Genomic DNA, 22236 nt, shown 5'->3' on the forward strand with positions numbered 1-22236 from the left:
TTCTGTCTTTATTAGTCTGATCACAAAAATCTTCCATTGGATTTTGCCCATAACCAGTCTCTTTTGATAATCATTTTCAGTATTAATGTATTACCCTTCAGTTATAAGGCACTGCTGTTAATCAATTCTCTATGATAGAACTTTATCAACTAAATAATTTCTGATCAGCCAACTGTGGTTAAAATGTTTTGCTAATAAATCCATCCTTATAAAAAAATTAAGATCTTGCAAAATAAACATGATCTAAAGTACTATGAGCTTTAACAATTCCTTTTACCTTGTCCTTCAAAATGTTTTTCGCAGTCACTCTCATTCATCTGGTCGCTATGATTGGTTGGAAATGTGGGGGTGAGAATGGCCTCCTGGGATAGGTCTGAGGCAACATGTGCGATTTCTACATCCTTTTTCATGGAACGTACCAACAGGCTAGTGCAGCGGAGAGCAAGGTCCAAGGCGTCCATCCAGCATTTTCCTGTGAGAGGACAGAATAAGTCATCATTCCTTTGACTGAATGACGAAGTGATCTATTTATTGCAATTTATTTTGATTTGAACAGATTTTAAATGAGTATGTCTTATTTTTTTATGAAAATATATGGTATATGCATACAAGTGCTAACTGATGACCACTGCTTGAAATCAGTTAAAACATTATCAGTGCTATACAAATAGATTCAGTGCACGCACATCACAAATAAAGATTTGATATTAAACATCTCTAAAATTACCTGCAGATTCTGACATTGCTCTAAAAATAAGATAGGAGTAAGGTAAGGGCTGTACAATGGCCCCAATGGTCTCTCCTTTAGGTCCCTACAAAAAAGGTTACCATGGAAACATCATAACAAGTTCACACAATTTTGTCAGACAATGGTATATAAATCCTTCGATGCTTAGCTCTACATACTGGTACTTGTTATTCAGATTCCAAAGTCAACAGTTTCTTTTATGCTACTGACATGAAAAATCATTCACATGTATATTTAAATGAAATTCATTCTTGTTGAGTTTGTTTTTTTTTAAATGCTTTTGATATACTGGTAAAAACCCTTGCTCTGACCTTTGTGGCCCATATGGATTGGTCAAGTGGATGGAAGAGTTTGAAACAGAATCCATCTTTTTTGGACGGTCTTTCAATGATTCTGCATGTGTTCAATAAAACTGTGCCAACCCAATGGCTGCTCTGAAAAACCAATACATGTATTACAGGATAGATTCCCTTTCAGAGTGATTCAACTCTTACTTCTATGAACATTGTGGATTATTATTGACATTGATCTCAAGAGATTCTTAACAATAGTGAAGGATTGAATGCTTAAACTTTCATTCAAATAAACATTTGTATGTCAAGCACATTTTATGGCATGAAACGGCTTTACTTTTTCAATAACAGAAAATCATTCATTCCTCCTAATAATTCTTTGAAAACAATGTGAAAATGTGGAGACATATTTTCAAGCATACAACAGATTGGTTGACTTCTCAACAAGTAAATCTATATATGGACAAAGTACATGACAATATACAAGTATGCAATTTAAAATCTACTTTTTATATCACATATGTTACAACGTATTCTAATTCCCAAGAGAAAACTGTAATGACAGATATATTCATCATTGAGCCAGTTCTTTAAGCCAAGAATGTAAAGGCATTCTTCAGTTTACACCCGTTACTGCTTAGTACCAACATAGAATTGATGTTTGCTGTTTATTTATTTAACTTGGAGTCGATCTATTCACAAAGTACCAGTCAAATTAGTGAAGAAAAAAAGGTTGAGATTACTTATCTATCCACAGTTTGAAATGTTACTTGTTGTAAACATAGATCAATCAACTTCCAGCTTCATATGCTACACTTCATTTAAAAAGCTAAAATTCCCCCAAATTAAACAAACTGCTTAGTTTATTTCAAGCATGATTACATTTCTTTCTATTTTCAGATCTGAATTACTAGTATATAAACACAAATGACACCAAGTTCGATTCTACCTGTCATATAGTTCAACGCCATGATCCCCAAGAGGATATTATATTCATCAAAATAACAAAACACATGACACACAAGATTACATATTGTCAAATGTTAGCAAGTGTAGTTACGTAACGGGTGTAACGAATCAAATTTCAAGTTTTCTTTTTAAATGACCTTCAATGAGGAAGTATTTAACAAAATAACTTTGTTAAAACATTATTGATTTTGTGAAACTTACAACCATAATTCAAACACCGACAAACCAGAAACCAATCCTTTCTTATAGGAAAGTAAACGCTATCTTGGGGACTGATTCAATTCCACACCTATCATTACTTCATTCCCCTGCAATACACCCAGAATCAATACCCCCTGCGATAGATTGCATTAGACACTCCCATTATATTTTTCTAGCGAGATATTGATGTTTTCCCGAACGACAAGTGGCCTGGCACTGTGCTTACCTTCTGTTTCTCACTTTTATACAGCACCAGTAGCCCAGGCTTGAGCACACACCATAACTTGGTCCAGCTTTTGAGCGTGCCCCTGACCTTGAGCCAGTCCGCGAGCACCACCACCGAGGAGTCGGACAGCGTGCTCTGTAGCTCCTTGGCCGCTTGCTTCTTCTGACTCCGGTAATTCTTCTTCTGTACCTGCATGCACAGAGAGTCGGAGTCCATTGTTAGTAAACAAGTCTTAAGTTTTGTACAGTTTAAAATCTTTTTGATAGTACAAGCACAATCTTGAATTTGTGTATTTAAAGTGATAAGGAGTATACCTTTAAGGATTCCCTCTTGGAGAGTTTGGCACTGGTTTTGTCGGGGGTCCCAGTGGGGGAAAAAAGTTTGGACTCAGACTGAAAAATAAAACTCACTCAATTACTTGCACTCTGAATATGGCAAGCAAACAGAACTCATAGTATAATTAAATGAAACTAATTCAAGTGCAACCTTCATTCACAGGAAGTGGTACACAAAAATTGAAATCAAGATCCTATATTTTATGCACTCTAAATGTAATATTCTACTCCAATCATAAATAAAAATATTGTTAAATAAACAACACAAGGTCCTATCAAAACAGATAAGTTCACTCACACAATTTCTCAACACTAAACTAAGTTAATCCCTCAATGTACATTACAAATAAATCAAGTTTTACCTTCATCACAACACAAGGTCACAAAGTCAAATCTCTTAAGATCAGCTGATCACCGATAATAAAAATAAATCCTCCAATTACAATGAAACAATAAACCTCTCTCTATCTTGACCTTCTATCAGAGGGACAGTAATTGTCTTAGGATGGTCCCACCCCCAGATTTTGCACGGTCTGCTGCTGTAAACATTCCCTGCTTAATGACCATCCTCTGGCCCATCAAGAGATGGTGTCTATAGACAGGGTAATTGGGTTCACCTTACTCTCAGTGGACAATAATGTGTACTGTGTGTTTTGGTTGTAGGTGAATCATGAAATATCTGTTGATTGCCCGGACTAAGCAAGGACAGACAGATCAATAAAGTTGTCTAATTACGTGCAGTATTATAGGCCTGCCTCCACTATACTGCAATGGCACTCAATAAAACATCATCAAATTGTTTCTATATAGTTAATTACAATATTTTTTCTCCACTCCATTAATTCAAATACTTCAATGGTTAATGATGTACAACACTCTGAGTTAACTTGACTGACTTGATACAATTACTGCATGACCATGCTGACTCTGGTCTGACTTCAGTCATCAATACACAATTATCTGCATTAGAAAGCTTTCAATTGATGAAATCACTTGTGTGAGATTGAGATTAATTCAGACAAGAGCTGATCATCTTATGAAAGCCTCTTAAGAAGATGAAGGATACAGATAAATTGTCAAATCAAAGCATAACAAGAAAACAAACCTTCAAGCGCATGGTAAATATTGTAAATGTCCAAGCTGGAATTGTAAATAAACAAAAACAAGACAATAAGGAAATATAATGCACACTCTCAATCAAAATGGTAGCAGGTTTGATATCTCTAGTTTCAATTTCCTTTTTTGATGCACACATTGTAAGACTGCCCTATTTTGCCCCTATCATATTTCTTGAACTTCCTCCTTTCCCCTAAGATACACAGGGAAGTGTTATCTCCAAGTACCAGCAGGGAATACATCAGCATTCACAACCCAGGGTCTCAGGTAAACTATACAAATACAAGGACTTAGTCCTTAGAGAACTGGAAGAGTGTTTCTGTGTAGTAGTCAAACTCCCCACCCCCACTCACACACACTTTCTTTCAATTTCGTATAAATCTTTACAAACAAATACTCTTTATATCTATATGTGTATCCTCATGTTAGGTTCGGAAGCATGATGAAAAATAATTGAATGTTCAAAGTGATTGAATGAAATGCACTTAAATTGGTGATATGATTAACGTAAAAATATTACTATGATAAGCACTAAGTACCTGTACACATAAATATCTGTCAAATCAAAGAATAAAACTGTTGCTTTAATGTGTTCATACAATATGCTACTCAAAATGAAGGCCAACATATGAAAACAGAGACTTTTTTAAAGATACTTCGCAAATGAATGAATGAATGAAAAGGCTGTAGATTTGAATGCACTAAGCAAATGTTTTAACAAATTCTCTGGAAATAATATAAACCAAAAATTATTTCAATATCTTCTAACTGAGTTTTAAAATTAAGTTATCTCTTAACTTTCCTAAGTCTGAGGCAAGTTAAGAGATAAATTCAGCATGAAGATATTGAAATAATTTTTGATATAGAATTCAGTATGTAGTTACAGATCTTTAGCTTATTTCAACCATCTTACAATATATGTATTCCTACCAATCTCTTGATATTCCAATCACACCACAAGAAATATTTCTAACACTATTTTGAGCAAATATTCCTGTTCCGTCTGACCATAGATACAGTATTTTTTGCCTACCAGCCAAGTAGAAATTCTACCACTTTTACAAAACTCTTGATATTTCTTCCCTTCCACAATACATATTCCAGCCAGAAGTGGATGTTCCTACCATTCCACAAAGGTTATTTCTACCATGCAAATATTGATATTCCAATCAGCTCATAAAAGAAATCTTTACATCTCACAAAAAATATTCGGACCATCTCACAAGAGATATCCCCCCTACCCATCTCATTGATGAATATTCCCTCAGACTATCTCACAAGAAATAATCCCTCTTCCCATCTCACAAGAAATCTCACAAGAAATATTCCTCTCACAAGAAATATTGCCTCAGATTATCACAAAAGAAATATTCCCTCTGACCATCTCCCAAAAAATATTCCATCTCAGAATATATAATTCTGCCCATCTCACAAGAGATTCCCTTAGACCATCTCTCAAGAAACATTTTCTCCACCCAGCCTAAGTCGTGTGGGGGTGGATCTTGGTACAAACCTTGGCAGTCAGGTTTTTGAAGCTCTGGGACAGGGACTTCTTCAGCATGGTGTGGAGAGAGAGAGAGAACTCCTCAAACCCTGCACCTAGCGCCACCAAACCGCCAGCACAGTCCCGACTTAATTAATATTTCATCACTTCCTCACTCTCCCTTCTCCTCAGGATGTACACACATCAGCCCTTTGCTTTATCAAAACCCCAATCTTTTGGTGTACATATTTATATATATACTTCACCACCGGTCCATACCAACAAGACTGTGTTACAATGAAATCAGTGAGTCTATAAAGGTATCCTAATCGTTTTTCACCCCCAATCACATCCCTGTTCCCTCTAGTACTGGATCCATTTGGATACTGATACATATTTATAGATACAGGAAGACATGCCTCAACAATTTTACTTGTTTTTAATTTTAACAATCAACATAGGCAAATAACATGTGCGTTGTAGTTTAGCATACAAGATGTGTGTTTCATATCAAGCACATAAATCAAAGTACATAAAGGAACTCATGGTACTTGAGAAAGTCCTCATAATATCAACCTTAACAAGTGGTTAATATGTAAAAAGAAAATATTTTTAATATAGGACAATTCCATTTTTTCAGAAAACTCAATTTCAATTAAATAATACACGTCCTGCAATTTTTACAATCAATTACACAAGATTTAGGTTCTTATTTTGTCTTTTTTTTTAAATAAAAAGGACAAAATTTTCAAAAACTCTTAAGTAAACGTAAGTCAAAATTATATAAATATAATTGTTTATAAGAAAATGGCAGTTTCAATCTGTAAATATAAGCTATTTTGAAATAAGGACTCCCCCACCCCCGCCCAACCCTCCAACTCCCATATGTTGACATGTTTCATGACTATACATTGGGTATAAAGCCCTCCTGTGTAAGCTATGATGTATATATAAATACTGTGATCCGGAGAATATAATACGCAGTAGTGTACAATACGCACCCCCCACTTTGGGCCTGAAAGTGGTGAAAAAAAGCTTGTTGGGATGTATAATACGCATCAAAAAATTGACCAAACGGTAATCCCGAGTATCAACAAAGCAGTTATACTTTGTATGCATGCTCAACTTCATCATAATTGATTATCCTAATTCCATATGGTCATTGTCTACAACCAATTTATGTAATCAATAGAGAATGTTTGCATATTTAATAATGACCATAAATGTTAGTGCTACAATCCTCACCCCCACAGGTCATTTCTCGAGCTACACTACACCCACACAGCTTTATACATATATGTATACTTACGTTGGCCCTGTTTTGCGCGAACACGAACGCTGGCGAGGAGACGGAAGGGTGCATACAGTGGGTCTGGTCAGCATGTTCTACTTCTTGACCTGTAAATACAAGTTCAAGGTCAGCAATCTGTTCTATCTGTGTAAAGACATCATATTCATCCAATGTAAGTTTGGGGTATTAAAGATAAGTCTTTAAAATGGTCTTCAGATCTAAACATCAAAGATTGACATCTCTCACACGTGGATGCTAGCATTCAAGTAATCAATGTTTCTATTATTATAAAACTGCCCATGGACAGTCTATACTAAGAACAACTCGCAACTGTTCATAATGTCAGAGATTACTAAAGTGAACACTATCTGTAACAATAGCCCATACTGACTAGAACTACAGTCCACACTGATCAGGGCTATAGTCCATATGACTAGGACTACCGACCACATTTACTTGAACTACAGCCCATACTTTCAAGGGCTATAGTCAATATTAATAAGGAATACAGTCCACAGTCACTAGTACTACAGTTCCAGTGACAAGAACTACACTCCACAATGATTTTGGACTTAAGTCAACACTGAAGACGACTTATAGTCCACACTAAATTTTGCACTGAATATGACTACAGTCAACATTACCTAAAATTACAATCCACGCTGACATAAACTATTACAGTCCTTACTGACTAGAACTACAGTCCACACTCTTTAGGACCACAGTCCAAAATTACTTAAACTACCGTCCATACTGACTAGAACTACATTCCCACTGTCTAGGACCACAGTACACAATGACTTAAACTATAGTCCATACTTACGAGACTACAGTCCACATCCACTAGAGCTAAACCCACACAATGACAAGAACTACAGTCCATACTGACTAGGACTTTAGCCCACAATGACAAGAACTACAGTCCATACTGACTAGGACTATAGCCCACAATGACAAGTACAGTTCATACTGACTAGGACTATAGCCCACAATGACAAGAGCTACAGTCCAAACTGACTAGGACTATAGCCCACAATGACATGAACTACAGTTCATACTGACTAGGACTATAGCCCACAATGACAAGTACAGTTCATACTGACTAGGACTATAGCCCACAATGACAAGAGCTACAGTTCATACTGACTAGGACTATAGCCAACAATGACAAGAGCTACAGTCCATACTGACTAGGACTATAGCCCACAATGACAAGAGCTACAGTCCATACTGACTAGGACTATAGCCTACAATGACAAGAGCTACAGTCCATACTGACTAGGACTATAGCCAACAATGACAAGAACTACAGTCCATACTGACTAGGACTATAGCCGACAAAAGCCACAGTCCATACTGATTAGGACTATAGCCAACAATGACAAGAGCTACAATCCATACTGACTAAGACTTTAGTCCACAATGACAAGAGCTACAGTCCATACTGACTAGGACTATAGCCAACAATGACAAGAACTACAGTCCATACTGACTAGGACTATAGCCGACAAAAGCCACAGTCCATACTGATTAGGACTATAGCCCACAATGACAAGAGCTACATTCCATACATATTATTATTAGGACATGATGACTAGTACTACAGTCCACAATGACTAGAACTACAGTCCACACTAATAAGGACTACAGTCCACACTGAGTAGGACTACAGTCAACTCTAACTTAATTGAAATAAAAATCAGACTGATCAAAACTTTGTTCATATTGACTTAAACTACAGTCCACACTTACGAGGGCTACAGTTCACACTGACTAGAACTGCAGTCCATATTGATTAGGACTATTGTCCACACTGATTAAAACTTCAGTCCTCATTGATTGGGACTACAAGCCACACTGACTAGAATTGCCCAGTGACAAAGACAGTAGACCTTCAGACCATATTGACTATACTCTGTCCAAAGTTTCTGCTTCCATCACTTTTTGCGTAATATGTTGATGATCATAAATACCTCTAGACCAATACTACATCCATTCACTAGAATGAAAGGCCCTCTCTACCACTTCAGGTCTCAATACACAGTCAAAGATAAAACCTCTACGTGGATTTTGCATTACAAGAGACATGAAACGACCCAGGATATCATGAACGTTAAAAAATTGTGTGAGGTGTCCCAAATACTTCCGAATGGAGAAAATGTTAACACTTCCCATTTTGAATCTCTGTAGGATGTTTTAATTCATGCAAAATTCTCCAGGTATAAACAGATGATGTATCAATATATAAATCAATATATAAATCTTTGATTTTTCCCTTTTTATCGATTTGAATTACACTTCATTGACAGGTATATGTATTTTAATATTCATAAATTTCATAAAAAAGTGATGGAAGCAATAACTTGGAACAGACTACAGGACTATAATAAACACAGACCAAAACTTCCGGCAACATTGAGTGGACCAACAGACCATACTGAGTGGGACTTAAGCCCATGGTTAGTGGAATTAAAGCTCAAACTGATGGTTACTACAGCAAAATCTGAAGTCAGCTTCAGTATTAATGACTGGGGGGGGGGGGGGGTATAAACATTCATTTCATATTCATTCAAAATCTTCTTATACCAATGAATGTCAAGCAAACTGCTGCAGGTTTACCTCATGTTGACTATTCAATTAACTTGCATTCATCAGTGATAAAGATAATATATCACAATTACCTTATCAATCTATACAAAATGTTTAGCAAAACAGAAATATGACGGAGGTCATTGACTCTGTCATAACAGATCATGTGGCTAGATAAAACCATCCCAAGATTTGATCATTTCTTGTCATCCAGATACAAAGGATAAAACAGTTTACCGCGTACTATCATCTAGAATTAACTATAACTCAATTATCATACAAACCCAACCAAGCTATATTCAACTTCACAAGCGCTGCAAGCAAATTAAATGTCAACACGTGGGACTAAGCAAGAACTTGCACAGAGACAACTGAAGATGAAAAAGCAGACATTAGCTCCTAGAAATCTGATCGGGGACATACATAAGTCCCTGATCTGATTAAATGATGGAGATGTACAGTCTTTTCACTTAATGATGTCATCAATTCAGGGTGTGGCAGTAGATAATTGTCAATTAACTGAGTCAGCATCAGCAACAACAACACACGGAATGACAAGCACAAAAAGATCAACAAATCACGAAATTAATCAGACAAGTTTAAGACATCAGTCTCTGAACTTACCATCTGAGCGAGTCCTACGTTTTGGTAAGTTCATTTTCTCTACTGAGTGCTTCCGTGGCAAGTTCTTAATCCCTTTGAACAAAGCCATATCATAACCATTGGTAATCATACACAACAATGACAACTGAGTATCGGCTGGGGTATACCATCATACTAATCCATTAAAGGAAGAAAGCATCAAAGGACATAGACCCTTGACCTGAATTAAACTCACAAACAAATTAAGTCTCCTGTGAAATTCATCACATTTTATCCCCATTGCTAATAGTCACATCGCTTTTGTGTCATTCAAGGAAAAATAAAATAAATTGATATATGATGCACTCCTTGTTATCTTAGCAGCGACAGTAAAATCCATGGGTTTTCCAAATCATTTGTGTATTAGCTTCAACTCCAGACAGCCTTGATGCCCTCAATCTAATCTGAATGCAGATAGTCATTAATTTATAATTCTGTACAGTTACTGCTCCATCTACATCAGACGGTAGTCTTTCTAATCACACTGCACTCCAAACCCCTGTAAACAAGGCAAAGAAGTCGCTCTGACACATTCCATATATCATGACTTTAGCTCCATCCTCAACACTGATTCACAATCAATGGATACTCAGAGAAAGGACTGCTTCCAGGGACTGTATTTTGATCACTGAGTGTTGTGGTATTCCATCTGCACATTCCTGACAATTACGTATTCTATCTGAGGAGACTAGGGTACGATTATATATACTCCAGAGCACTATTAACTCCGAGTCCTCAGCAAGTAGGAACCATCACTGTCATAATCATTATCTATAATTGTCACGAATGATTCAAACTTCAGCAACTATATGGCCAGTGCCTCTCCTATGCAAGCCGGATTAATTCAACTTACTATGAGCACTTTTTTAAGTGTCATTCTATATCCCCGTCCCGGCCATAAAATTATGTATTAACTTATCAGTCAACAACTACCTGTAGTAGAATTATATAACGTACGACGCACTTCTTTTTATTATATCATAATCTTCTTTCAATCCACACTTAAAAAAAAATTCAAATGTGTTAACGTACAACGCAGAATATTAACTTGGTTTTTTTATGAATACCTGTTTGACAGCTAGATAGAAATTAGGTCACATTCCCTGTCTTCTGACATTATCATAACACTAATTGTATGTAAATAGTTCTCAAGGCCAGAGATCAAGGCCTTTTTGTTATAAACACATCTTCCACCATAAGGTCTAGAGTATCTCAGGTTATTTGTTTCCAACAAGATCAATTACAAGGATGCAAATTTTGGAAGGTCACAACCGATAGAGCATTTTAAAATAGTTGCTCAATTCTCCACACTGTAGAATATCGTATTCCATTGGCACACTAAATGCGTAATATGATTCCCTTTCTCAATCAATGCACCACTCCACAGGTCAAGCAAACAGTCAAAGGAATCACTATAAATGGTGAAGCAACAACTGCACAGTAATTTTGAGTGGAAAATTTATTAACATCTCTATATCTGGCCATTTGTAAGTAAACACTCTGTGCTTCTGGAACATTGTGGCCAGATAAAAATTGATAAGGTTTCATAAATAATTCTGGTAATGGGAACATTAACACCTACATAAACATTATGACTGTTGGCTGTGACATATAAAACTGTCAGTGTCCATGGTCAGTTGGTCAATAACCAAAGTCACTTGTCTGAATTCTACCCTGGGTCCTTAGATCATCTACATGTACCTAGTAAGTGTATGCAATACCACACTGGGCCAATGGTCCATTTTTTTACAACCCTACACTAAGACCTGCTACATGAACCTGAGTATTTACAACCCTACACTAGGACCTGCTACATATACCTAAGAATTTACAATCCTACTATGAGCCCTTGCACCATCTACTCAGTATATGTACTTATCTGAGTATCATACCCTGGGCCTATAAACCATCTACATATACATACACCTATCTGAGTATTTACATCTACTGGACTATTTACAACAACAAAATTGAGTCATCGTCCTTATTTGTAAATAAAGTCAACAATCCTGAATCACAATAAATAAATGTACCTAATTTCTGAGTGGAATTACCAAAACTTCCTCCTATATTAGATACTTAGAGTTCTAGGGTACAAGCGTTAAGAGTAGATCATGCCCTACGATACAGAGCACTGCATTACAAATATTATTTGTTGACTGCCACACAATTCTAACAAAAGCATTATAACCATAATCCACATCACCACAATTCTCTATCTAAAGCAAGTAAGGAGTAGAAAATCTTTGAAGTTGAAATACTGTCGACTTGAAATTTTAAGCTCAGTATTCATTTGGTTTTCCCTTCAGGAAGAGTTATTTTACTAATAAATGGGTGTTGTGCAAATATGTTTAAAAAATAACCAACCTTACGCTAGTTTTAATCATAGATAGTCACTGAAAATAGATTCAAAACAAAAAACAGTACATTATTTTGTGTTTTTCCTTTTCATTTTATTGTGGAATGCAATAAGTCTTTAAAGCTCAATTTTTAAAGCTTCTGCAGATACCTTATCCAAAAATATATATCCTTAAAATTATACAATTTTATAAATCACTCTTTTTTAGCGTACAATAACATAAACAATGTTATGACCTCACAAATCTATCAAACTTTGGCATCTAAAATCTCCTTTTTTGACAATTTCAATTGATACATATTCTTCCATATATTAAAAATAGGGTAAAGAAGTTCAGCAAAGGACGACTTTTTATTTACCATAGCTCCAATCAGTTCCCAATCATCAATGGAAGCAATTTAATTGAAAGGCTATCACATCTATAAAGCTCGTAGGCATTAAATGATATTAAACTTTTAGACAAGTTTAATTCAAAATCAAACATTTTAATACATGTTGTCGTAAAATACCAAACAAACACTTAAAATTTCATTTTAAAGAGATGGCTCCTGATAAATTTGAATCAACAAGATTCAATGGGAAAATCTTACTTCTCATTTTTTTTAATGAGATTTTCTGTTTCCAATGAAAGGTGTAAAACCTTATGACTTATTGAGCTTTACACATATCATTCAAATCTGACCCTGTTCTTTCAAACACCAGTCTGATGTTTGTACCGGGTAATTTAAAAGGAATGTATACCCTTGGTAATAAGATCTTTGGTTTTGAGTTCATCAAATAAATTGAAACAAAATTGTGAAATCAACAAAAGTAACAAAAATTTCTTCTTCACAGGTTGGGAACAGAAAAAAACATAATCAAACTGACTTTTACATGCATAACAACCAACTGTCCAAAGCGTAACACATAACAAGGGATACTTTACTGTCGTTGTGCAATATCTCCATTGTGTAAGTCCGCGGCAGTCGGTCCTGCATTAATACATAATAATCTGTGCCAAAAAATTAGTACCTATCAACCAGTTGTTAAGTTACAATTATGTAATTTTGTGTGCACATGCACATGTATGTTAACATGTGTAAACTTCATGAAGTATATGTAATATGTTTAAACTTCATTCATAATGAAGTGAATAGTGACTAAATATTATATGTGATACCATCTATATCAGTACATGTATTTATGTAAACTGCATTTAAAATGAAGTCTACACGTAATATGTATAAACTTCATTCATTGTAGGGCTTTTTTTAAATCATTAACTGCATATTTTGAGATATCAGCATTTATAGTAAAATTACAGTACTACCCCACCAATAAATGCCATATATAAAATCTGATGACTAGATCACTAACAGTACTTACCATTGAGGGGCATCTTGCGGGGGGTGGAGGTTTGTGAATCGGCACTCGGTGACCGCGGCATCATGGACCCAGGGCTCTTATCCTCCCAGTCTGTGTCTTCTACATATATCACTGTATAGACAAAGAGAGATAACTCTATCTCAAAATTGCATACATTTTTGACTGGCAGAAGTTCTAAATGTTTTTACAATGCATACATCATAAATATCTTGGTTAACCAGAAGAGATAATAAAAACATGATAGCTACCATTCACTTTCTTCTATCTATCCAAGCAAAAACTAATGCAAACTGGATATATATAATTAAATTTTGTGTTAATAGCAATACAATGTACCAAAAATCTATAAAGCTGTGCTAACAATTCCCATTCTCATCAGCACAGGTCTAAAGTACATGCACTTCTATTTAATTTTATGCATGGAACAGCTTCCCTGCTTAAGACAATGTATATTCCAGCATTTAAATAGAAACTCTATTTTTTTCCATTAGCAATGCTGATTAATTTTTAACATAAAAATCTGTGCATCTGTCACACCGAAATGACAGGAAATTATGCAGGAGACAATACATATTAGATTAACTTAACTATGCTATGTTCAAAGCTTCACAATTCATAACCTAAACACACATATTTCCTGTTTGAATGAAGCGGGCTGGCTTTTGCCATTTCATACTGCACTTGATTTACATTTCATGAATACCACAGTACCAACTCGTTTGAGCAAGATAATTGGTCAAAGTAAAAGAACTTTGGATAGTGCCATTGTCATGATTGACATTGTACATTTGGAACAAAAGATGCAAGACAATAAATGGCTAAAATTGTGGAAAAATTAGAGTTTCAAAACAGTAATTACTTGTCTATTGTCAAGCAAATGGAATTACATTATTAGCTGTTTTAATTCTAGTTTGTCTATTTTTCACAATATACTGAATGCATTTTAAGATCCACTTCAAATTAGCTTTATAGACAACTCTTTTTAACATGTGGTTTGTCATTCTGTATGGAATTAAAGATTTTGGTGCTCTCCATGATGTCATTCTGTTTCATTGTTTTTAGCTTCAACTGATTTGAACTGTGACAAAATTCTGAAGAAGGGAAAATACTCTAATGCAAATATTAAATGGCTTAATTAAAAGAAGTCTACATGACATACTATGGGAATTAAGCACTTGTACTTTCATAAATTTTTTTGTACTATAATGAACATGTGAACAAAGGAGCATAACAGTTATTTATTGTGGTATGGTACACCTGTCAACATTAATTTGGATAAAGGTATACAATAATCAACAAACTTTCACTGTTTAAGAATTTTCCCATTTCACAATAACTGACCAAAAGATAAGTGTGGATTATTTGAGATAATAGAAACTGAGGAGAGGGATAAAAATCATAAAAGCTCCAGCGGGTTTCGAACTCATGACTTACAGATTCGTAGTTAACACTAACCCATTGCGCTACGCTGTTAGGTAACAACATCGGGAAAGAAACAGATTTATAAAATTATACTTTATTTTACAGTTTATTTTGATCATCTTAATATGGAGTTGTCCCATACCACCTAAAGCTTATATGATTATAATAATGGGTTGAAAAAATGTGTACTATTTTTTTAAACATGTAAATTATATAATAAGCAGAAATAAGCTACTAAGTGTGTTTTTAACTCTCTGTACATCTATTATTACCTAATGAGACATATTTTATATTCCCAATATCACCCCAAGGTTCACTTCTCATTACAAGTATACATGTACATATATTTTGTAACTGAGGAGAATTGGTTTCCTGAATTACATCATTCAACAGTAACTGAAGTTATAATACCAGGTATGTTATTGTGTACTATTTTGTGTCGCTAAGCCTCCACCAACTGAAAGAGATGATGTTAGTATATACATCCCTGATAATATATAGGGAAATCAAAATTTCAAAATGCTTTAATCCTACCAATTTGGGATTAAGACTGTCATACTTTTTGTGTCGCTAAGCCTCCACCAACTTAAAAAAGTAAATGTCAACAAATGTGTTATTTCAAAACACTAATGACATTTATAATTATCCTGAGTTTTCATAACCATATTCCTTGAAAATTAAACCATTGGTTTCATGCAGTTTTCCACATATGAAATACACACAAAATAATCTGGCAACCCATTATCAGTGGTTACCTTCTGGGGTAAGTCCATTCTCTTGTTCCATTTTGTAAAAATTGTCAAGTCCTCTGCTTCAGCAAAGCAAAAGCAGTGAAATGACTCACCAAGACACACCAAGAAAATCAAATGAAGGTCTGTTTGGTTGTGTATTGAGTGCTTTGAACATAGTAAGATTAGCTTGATTGAATTACATGAATTATATTGTCTATTTAAAGGCCAACAGCCCAACACGTATGAATTGATCACGCCATATATTAAACAGTTAAATCCCAATCTTCTTAACAGTTTAAAATAGAACGGAGCAAACTTTCAAAATAACCGTGACAATTTACTTACACAAAACATACACCTATATTCATCCATCATTTTCTCGACTCAACCGTTTTGTTTTCACCCATCAATATTCAGCGCCACCATTCGGGAGAAAAATTTATATAAAAATAAAATCCGAGATGGATATTATATTTCCGGCATTCAACTTTGCGAAATCTTACCTGGAGTTTGTATAGTGTGTTCATTGGTCCCATTCATTTCCAATTTTGTTAATTTTCTGCTGACTCGACAAAAATTAGCTGTAATGGAAAAGAGTAGGCTATTGTATTTTCATGGTTCAAATGGTAGTTTAATATATTTTTTTTAAATCTCACTCGTATAAATTTATTTTCCTCCAAAATATAAATAACGGGCGATGATCATATATGCTCTTCTACAGTTCTATGCACAATTTCAATTTACCACTAAGACGTGCGCAGGTCCAGAGAGGAGAAGGTCGGGTCTGGACCTCCCTTTAATATGCAGTAAGTAAATAAATAACAATCTATACTAAAAATACATGATGGTACACATTGAACACCTCCCCCCCCCCCCTCCCCCCACCTTTCTGGAAGGAAGAAAAAAGAATGCTAATGACGCATTGAATTCTGCGTTTGTTTCAATTGATTGTTCAACTTTTTAGAGCTGGGATCTACCAAGTGAGGTCCATTATTCTACCGAAACGCTTATTCCACACTCAGGGGTTCTGATGGATGAATCTAAAATTTACACTGTGATGCCTGAATTGATAAACGGCATTTATTTCTCCTTTTTATGTTTTATTCGATTTCTACCGGCACCAACTTACACCAAAATATTAACCAAGATGTAATGACAGTCGTTTTTTTATACCAGAGATCCACCGAAATATTTTAAATTTTACCAAGGTGTAGTTCTGGTTGGTGATCATGTGAATAATGCATGGTCGAAACATTGATTATTGGGCTTTAAATATGCCTAACTTGAAGTACATGTCTACAATAAACATGTTGGTAAATAAGAAAAAAGTAAGTGGCGTATATTCCATAAAGGCTAAAAAGGCTGCAGCCTACACATCATTTTATCTAGGTGTATGTATATATAAATATATTTGATACTAGTAATTGAAAAAATGGACAGTTAAGTAATGATAAAATTAATTTAAAAATAAGTCTTGTCCTATAATTTTATTTCATTTGACGTCAAATGCCAGAAAAGTTGTCATAGCAAACAGCATTTTACTTAATCCGACCATTTCGGGTTCTTTTAATGACCGAACATTTGATTCCGATATTTTAGTCTTCATTTAAGCCTTACCTTGAAGTCAGTGACAGAATATACAAAAAAAAACTTCAGTAACTAATGAACAAGAAACAACAGAAAAAAGCAAATAAGTTATATCATGCGAGAATACCAGGTGTTTTGCATGAGCCAGTGTACATGTTTCTTATCAATTTTTATGTACTAACGATTGATTAAAGTTGCGTTTTTCACAAAAAACTCCTATCTTAACATTAAGTAATGAAACAAACAAAGATCTCTTTTTTTTTTTGGTTATCCGAATCATTATCAACACTGAGCCGTATGTACCTTTAAATAAATTATTACATGTATTTGAATTCGGAATAATTCTCAGGAGGGAAGCATTAACAACAATTCGGAATGTTTTTTGTGGAAGAAAGTTTCCGTCTTTACCAGGTACTAAAAAGGTTCAAATGTATGCTGTTAACATTTGTCGATTTTACCAAATGGTACGACGATTTTGATTTCTGAATAACCTAAAATATGATAACATTATTTCTTATTTTCATAGCACTGGGCAAATAACATTAAGGCTGTCTTCAAATTCGCAAAATAAAAAATCAAAATTTTCCTAGGAGACGATTTTTTCCTCTTTTTTTTTTTGGTGGTGGTGGGGGGGGGGCACAACAACAAGGATTTATATACATGTACACTGTACTTGTACATGATTACAAACAGACTCATTGTTTTCAATCTTGATATCACAAATAAATTACATATAATATTCTTGCATTGTTTTCTTTTTATGAAACAAATTAATATATTCGAGGATTTTTCGGGGGGGGGGGAGGGGGGCTGCAAATATGATATAACCAGGACTTGTCTTCCAAACATAGTTAAATCCGCCCACTCTAGTCGATACACATGACGTGATTTATACAAAGATCGCAAATAAGGGATCATTCGTTGAGTATTATTAGGCGACAATTTTGGTCGGGGCGTGATCAAATCCAGTAAAGCCCGAAGGGCTTTATGATAGATTTGATCACGCCCGATCGAAATTATCACCTCATATTATTTAAAGAATGATTCCTTATTACTTATATTTATATAATTTTAAGCCACTGTACGATTAAATATTTGAATACAAATAAGAAAACCACGCTGGCGCCCCAATTATACATGTACGTCTTTTGAAGTTATGGGTTATATAGTACAAAATCGATACGTAGTGTTATCACAGGCGAAGAATAGGCACTCGAAAATGTAAATATTAAGACATATACATGCAATGTATCCTTAATCTCTCTTGTGAGTTGATGAGTCCCTGGAACATTTTGAAGACAGATGTCAATGACAGGGGTGGGGGTGGGAGGCTGGTGTAGAAGAATGACGGTGTTTCGTAGAAACTCATTTCAGTAGACAGTCATCTGATTGTCGAGATGGAAGGCACCCCCCACCCCATCCCACCCCACCCCCACCCCCCACTGGCAAGCCAACCTTCCACTTCCCTTTTGGTGATTTTGATCAAGATAAGTTTTTGTTCTTTAAGCATATGTTACATCAAAGTTTTAAAATTCAGAGAATTTAAAACTATATATCAATATTGTTATAAATAGTTTTAAATTCTCTAGATTTTAAAACTTTAATGTAACACATATCAAAACTATGTGTATCAGGAAATCGATGTAAAACCTGTGCGTTATTTAATTACTACAAGTGTTATCAGACATTGTTGTAGAATTATCTGTAACTACCTGTCACTGACCACAGACACCTGCCGTTATATACTTTTCTCATCATAAAAAATATGTTCTCTCCATCTAATCAATCTGGTCATAATCAAGTTTGACGTCACGATTTGCATTCCATTCTATACTTCTGAGGGACTGCCTCGTAATTACGTTGAAAGTGAATTATAATGAAACAGTCATAAAACTTCCTGTTTCCTTTACATAAATGCTGCCCTTAATGCTAGACAATAGAATTTATTTCTATTAGTAATCAGTATCAAACAATCGACAGATTTAAAGCTTCGCTTGAAGTAGAACAATTTTAACAAGACCTTGGACTTTCAGTAGGGCGTAACTATCTGTTCCTTGCGTCAAAACAAGTTAAAAATGACGCGGTTTCATCGACTGCGTAGTCTTAGAACCATTTTAACAAGAGCTTGGACTTTGGGTAGTTGTGTCAAACAGCATTGTGACGTAGGCCTGTCTATTTCTTTGCTGGCCACTCGGTCATAGCTCGTTGAAATCAACAAGATTTATCTGGCTTTTGAGCTAAGACTACGCAATCTGTGTATATTTCACTTGAAACCAACGTCATTTTAACTCGTTTTGACGCAAGAAAAGGACAGTCACATCCAACCGAAAGTCCAAGCTCTTGTAAAAATGGTTCTACCTCAAAAGCCAGACAAATCTTGTTGATTTCAAAGAGCCATGGCCGTTTGGCTAGCAAAGAAATATACTACGTCACATTGCTGTTTGACACAACAACCAAAGTCTAAGCTCTTGTTAAAATGGTTCTAAAAGACTACCCTCCTTCGTGTAAAGTTCTGAATGAAGAAATTTTAATGCATGTAAAAAAACAGCTTGCGCAGGTGAAAGATCAATACAATTCAAGTATATTGCTGCGTTGTGATCAAAATTGTCAGTTAGTATTAATGTAATGTATGATGTTTAAAAAACGTCTACTGACACAAAATAAAAACCGACTGCATATCTTTATTAATATTTCATGTCACCTGGTTTATGGCTAGTAGGTGGGTGTATATATTTGTCTTATTATTTCTCCTCAGGAATTTCAATGAAAGAAATGAGTAAATTCACATATATAATAAAGAGAAAAAATAAAGCTGTCTATCAAAGTTAAGACATTGTGAAAGCATTTGTAAAGAGTTCAGGGGGAAGGGTTGTAACAGTTAATGGAGTTATCCTCCCTTGCTTCTTCATAACGGAGTTATCTTCCTTTGCTTCTTCATATTTAGTCATTAATCACTGAATATAATGTAATTAAAGGTTGTATGATCAAAAGACTTATGCAAGTTTAACTCTCAAGTTGAACTCTCTAAACAAATAGACTTGTTAATAGTAAAGTAATAATTGGCTAACCAAAATCACGGATAAGCAGTATACATGTAAAATGATTTTGGTATACATGCCAGATCGTGATAAAATGTCAATGAGGTATGAATGTTCAAAAGCTTTAACGGACGAAAAGAAAACTACGTTAGCCGACTTTTTTTGTTGGTTTAAATGCCCACAGGGAGGGTTTCTGTCTCCCCCATAGGATAGGGAATGGGGGACGTGTATACTAGCCACCTTGTTTTAGTTTACCTATGAAAACATTTACACTTAAAACCTATCTTGAAAGATAACAAATATGGGTAAGTTATTCTTCTAGCAGAATTTTGTACCCTTTTCAATACCAGGTCATGTACTCTATTATTATCTTTTAAGTTTTTCGCTAAAATTATAGGTTTGATGGTCCTTTTTGAAAGATTTCAGGTAGGTATATGTAGGTGGTCGTCCATATGAAACTCACTTAAATGCACATATGAAACTCCTCGACAAGTTTGTGTATTGGCTATGGTACTCAGGTGACCGTTAAGGCCCGTTGGCCTCTTCTTTAAGTGTATTTTTACGTAAAATGTACTTTTTTATGAGAAAAATATATAACGCCTGGCGCCTGTGACACTGACATAATATTTAATAATTAAACATTAATGTAGACTTAATTTTAAATTATTAAAACCGTTTCCTCGTTTACTGAAAATATTTGATCAATCAATAAATGTTTAACAACAATTAATCGTTGAGGGAAATGCACGGTACGAGAGCATTAATTTTGCCAGTCATGATCTTAGATTTACCGCGATGTTCTCTACCAAAGTAAATGAAATCTAAAACATTAAATAAGCCAAATAAGTCTACTTTTATTTCATTGGAAGAAGTAACATTTCCTTTTTTAGTATTTTGTTCGACTTGCCCCTGAAAGTTAAAACATTGCTCGTTTTTTTGTTTTTGTTTTTTGTTTTTGTTTTTTTGGGGTTTTTTTTTGTGTATCTCATTGACTCAGAAATGTCGACTACAAACAATGAATTATTTTAGAGTCTTTGGTGGTCTGCTTTTTAGAAACATTAGCAATGGCCAATTACTTCACAAGATGTTGCTGTATGCTATATTCGTAGAACATTTGATTAAACTGGCACCTCGCTGGAACCGTCTCACTATGGTATGATGAGTACGACAGTGTTCAGGCGTCCTTCTTTGTCATATCGAAGAATTATTTTAGCAGACCCCCAAAACTCTCTCTCTGACAATGTGCAATTCATAAAATACATGCATTGTACTTCTCGTCCAGACACCCGACGTTAAACTTTGAACGTTAAATGTCTTTAAAAAGACGAGGATTTCCTGTACTATCGTTATTACCATAGTACATGAAATCATCTCATCATAAAAAGAATATGTCCAACATTTGCAATAAGTGAACGATTACACAGGGGATTAGATTTACAAAGCTTCCAGCTCGGTAGTTTCTGACATCCTAGATTTACACATGGATGATTTATTGCACGCACTTTAGATTATCCTACATTGCAAATAGTTCTGTGTCCCAATTTAACGAAGATCTAAGTAAATACTTCTGGTTTGAAGTTACTCTGAACCGGTTTATATTTCAAGAAAATTTGATCTTAATTGTAAACTTTTGTTTTAAAAAATTGAACTTAAAAAAAAAAAAAAAAAAAAAAAATTGAATCAGGGGTTACTGCTATTTGTTCAGAGAGGAGAATGATAGTCCATTGAAATACTACATGTCAAAATTACAGGTTTTAGTTTGTAAAATTCCATTGATTCTGTTGTTTTACAGATAAAACAAGGTTAAATGAAGTCAGTTCAGGTCATTAACATGATCAATT

At 34.8% G+C, this 22236-nt stretch overlaps 1 protein-coding gene across 10 annotated transcripts in view; it reads right to left on the reverse strand.

The window, feature by feature from the left end:
- The window catches only part of LOC105317914 (oxysterol-binding protein-related protein 8), a 33682-nt gene that overhangs the window by 9424 nt on the left and 2022 nt on the right, over positions 1-22236 (reverse strand). The window contains exons 2-10 of one of the 10 annotated variants that reach the window (XM_011414719.4): positions 16274-16351; positions 13618-13728; positions 13178-13243; positions 6681-6769; positions 2752-2829; positions 2438-2626; positions 1060-1182; positions 728-812; positions 278-472 (exon numbers count right to left, since the gene is read on the reverse strand). In XM_011414719.4, the coding sequence (XP_011413021.3) occupies positions 278-472; positions 728-812; positions 1060-1182; positions 2438-2626; positions 2752-2829; positions 6681-6769; positions 13178-13243; positions 13618-13728; positions 16274-16310 (973 nt within the window). In that variant the 5' untranslated portion in view covers positions 16311-16351. The other 9 variants (XM_011414723.4, XM_011414721.4, XM_011414722.4 and 6 more) reach the window with 9 other exon arrangements.

Source organism: Magallana gigas, chromosome 5 (genome assembly GCF_963853765.1).
Source record: "Magallana gigas chromosome 5, xbMagGiga1.1, whole genome shotgun sequence".
Classification (NCBI taxonomy): Eukaryota; Metazoa; Mollusca; class Bivalvia; order Ostreida; family Ostreidae; genus Magallana; species Magallana gigas.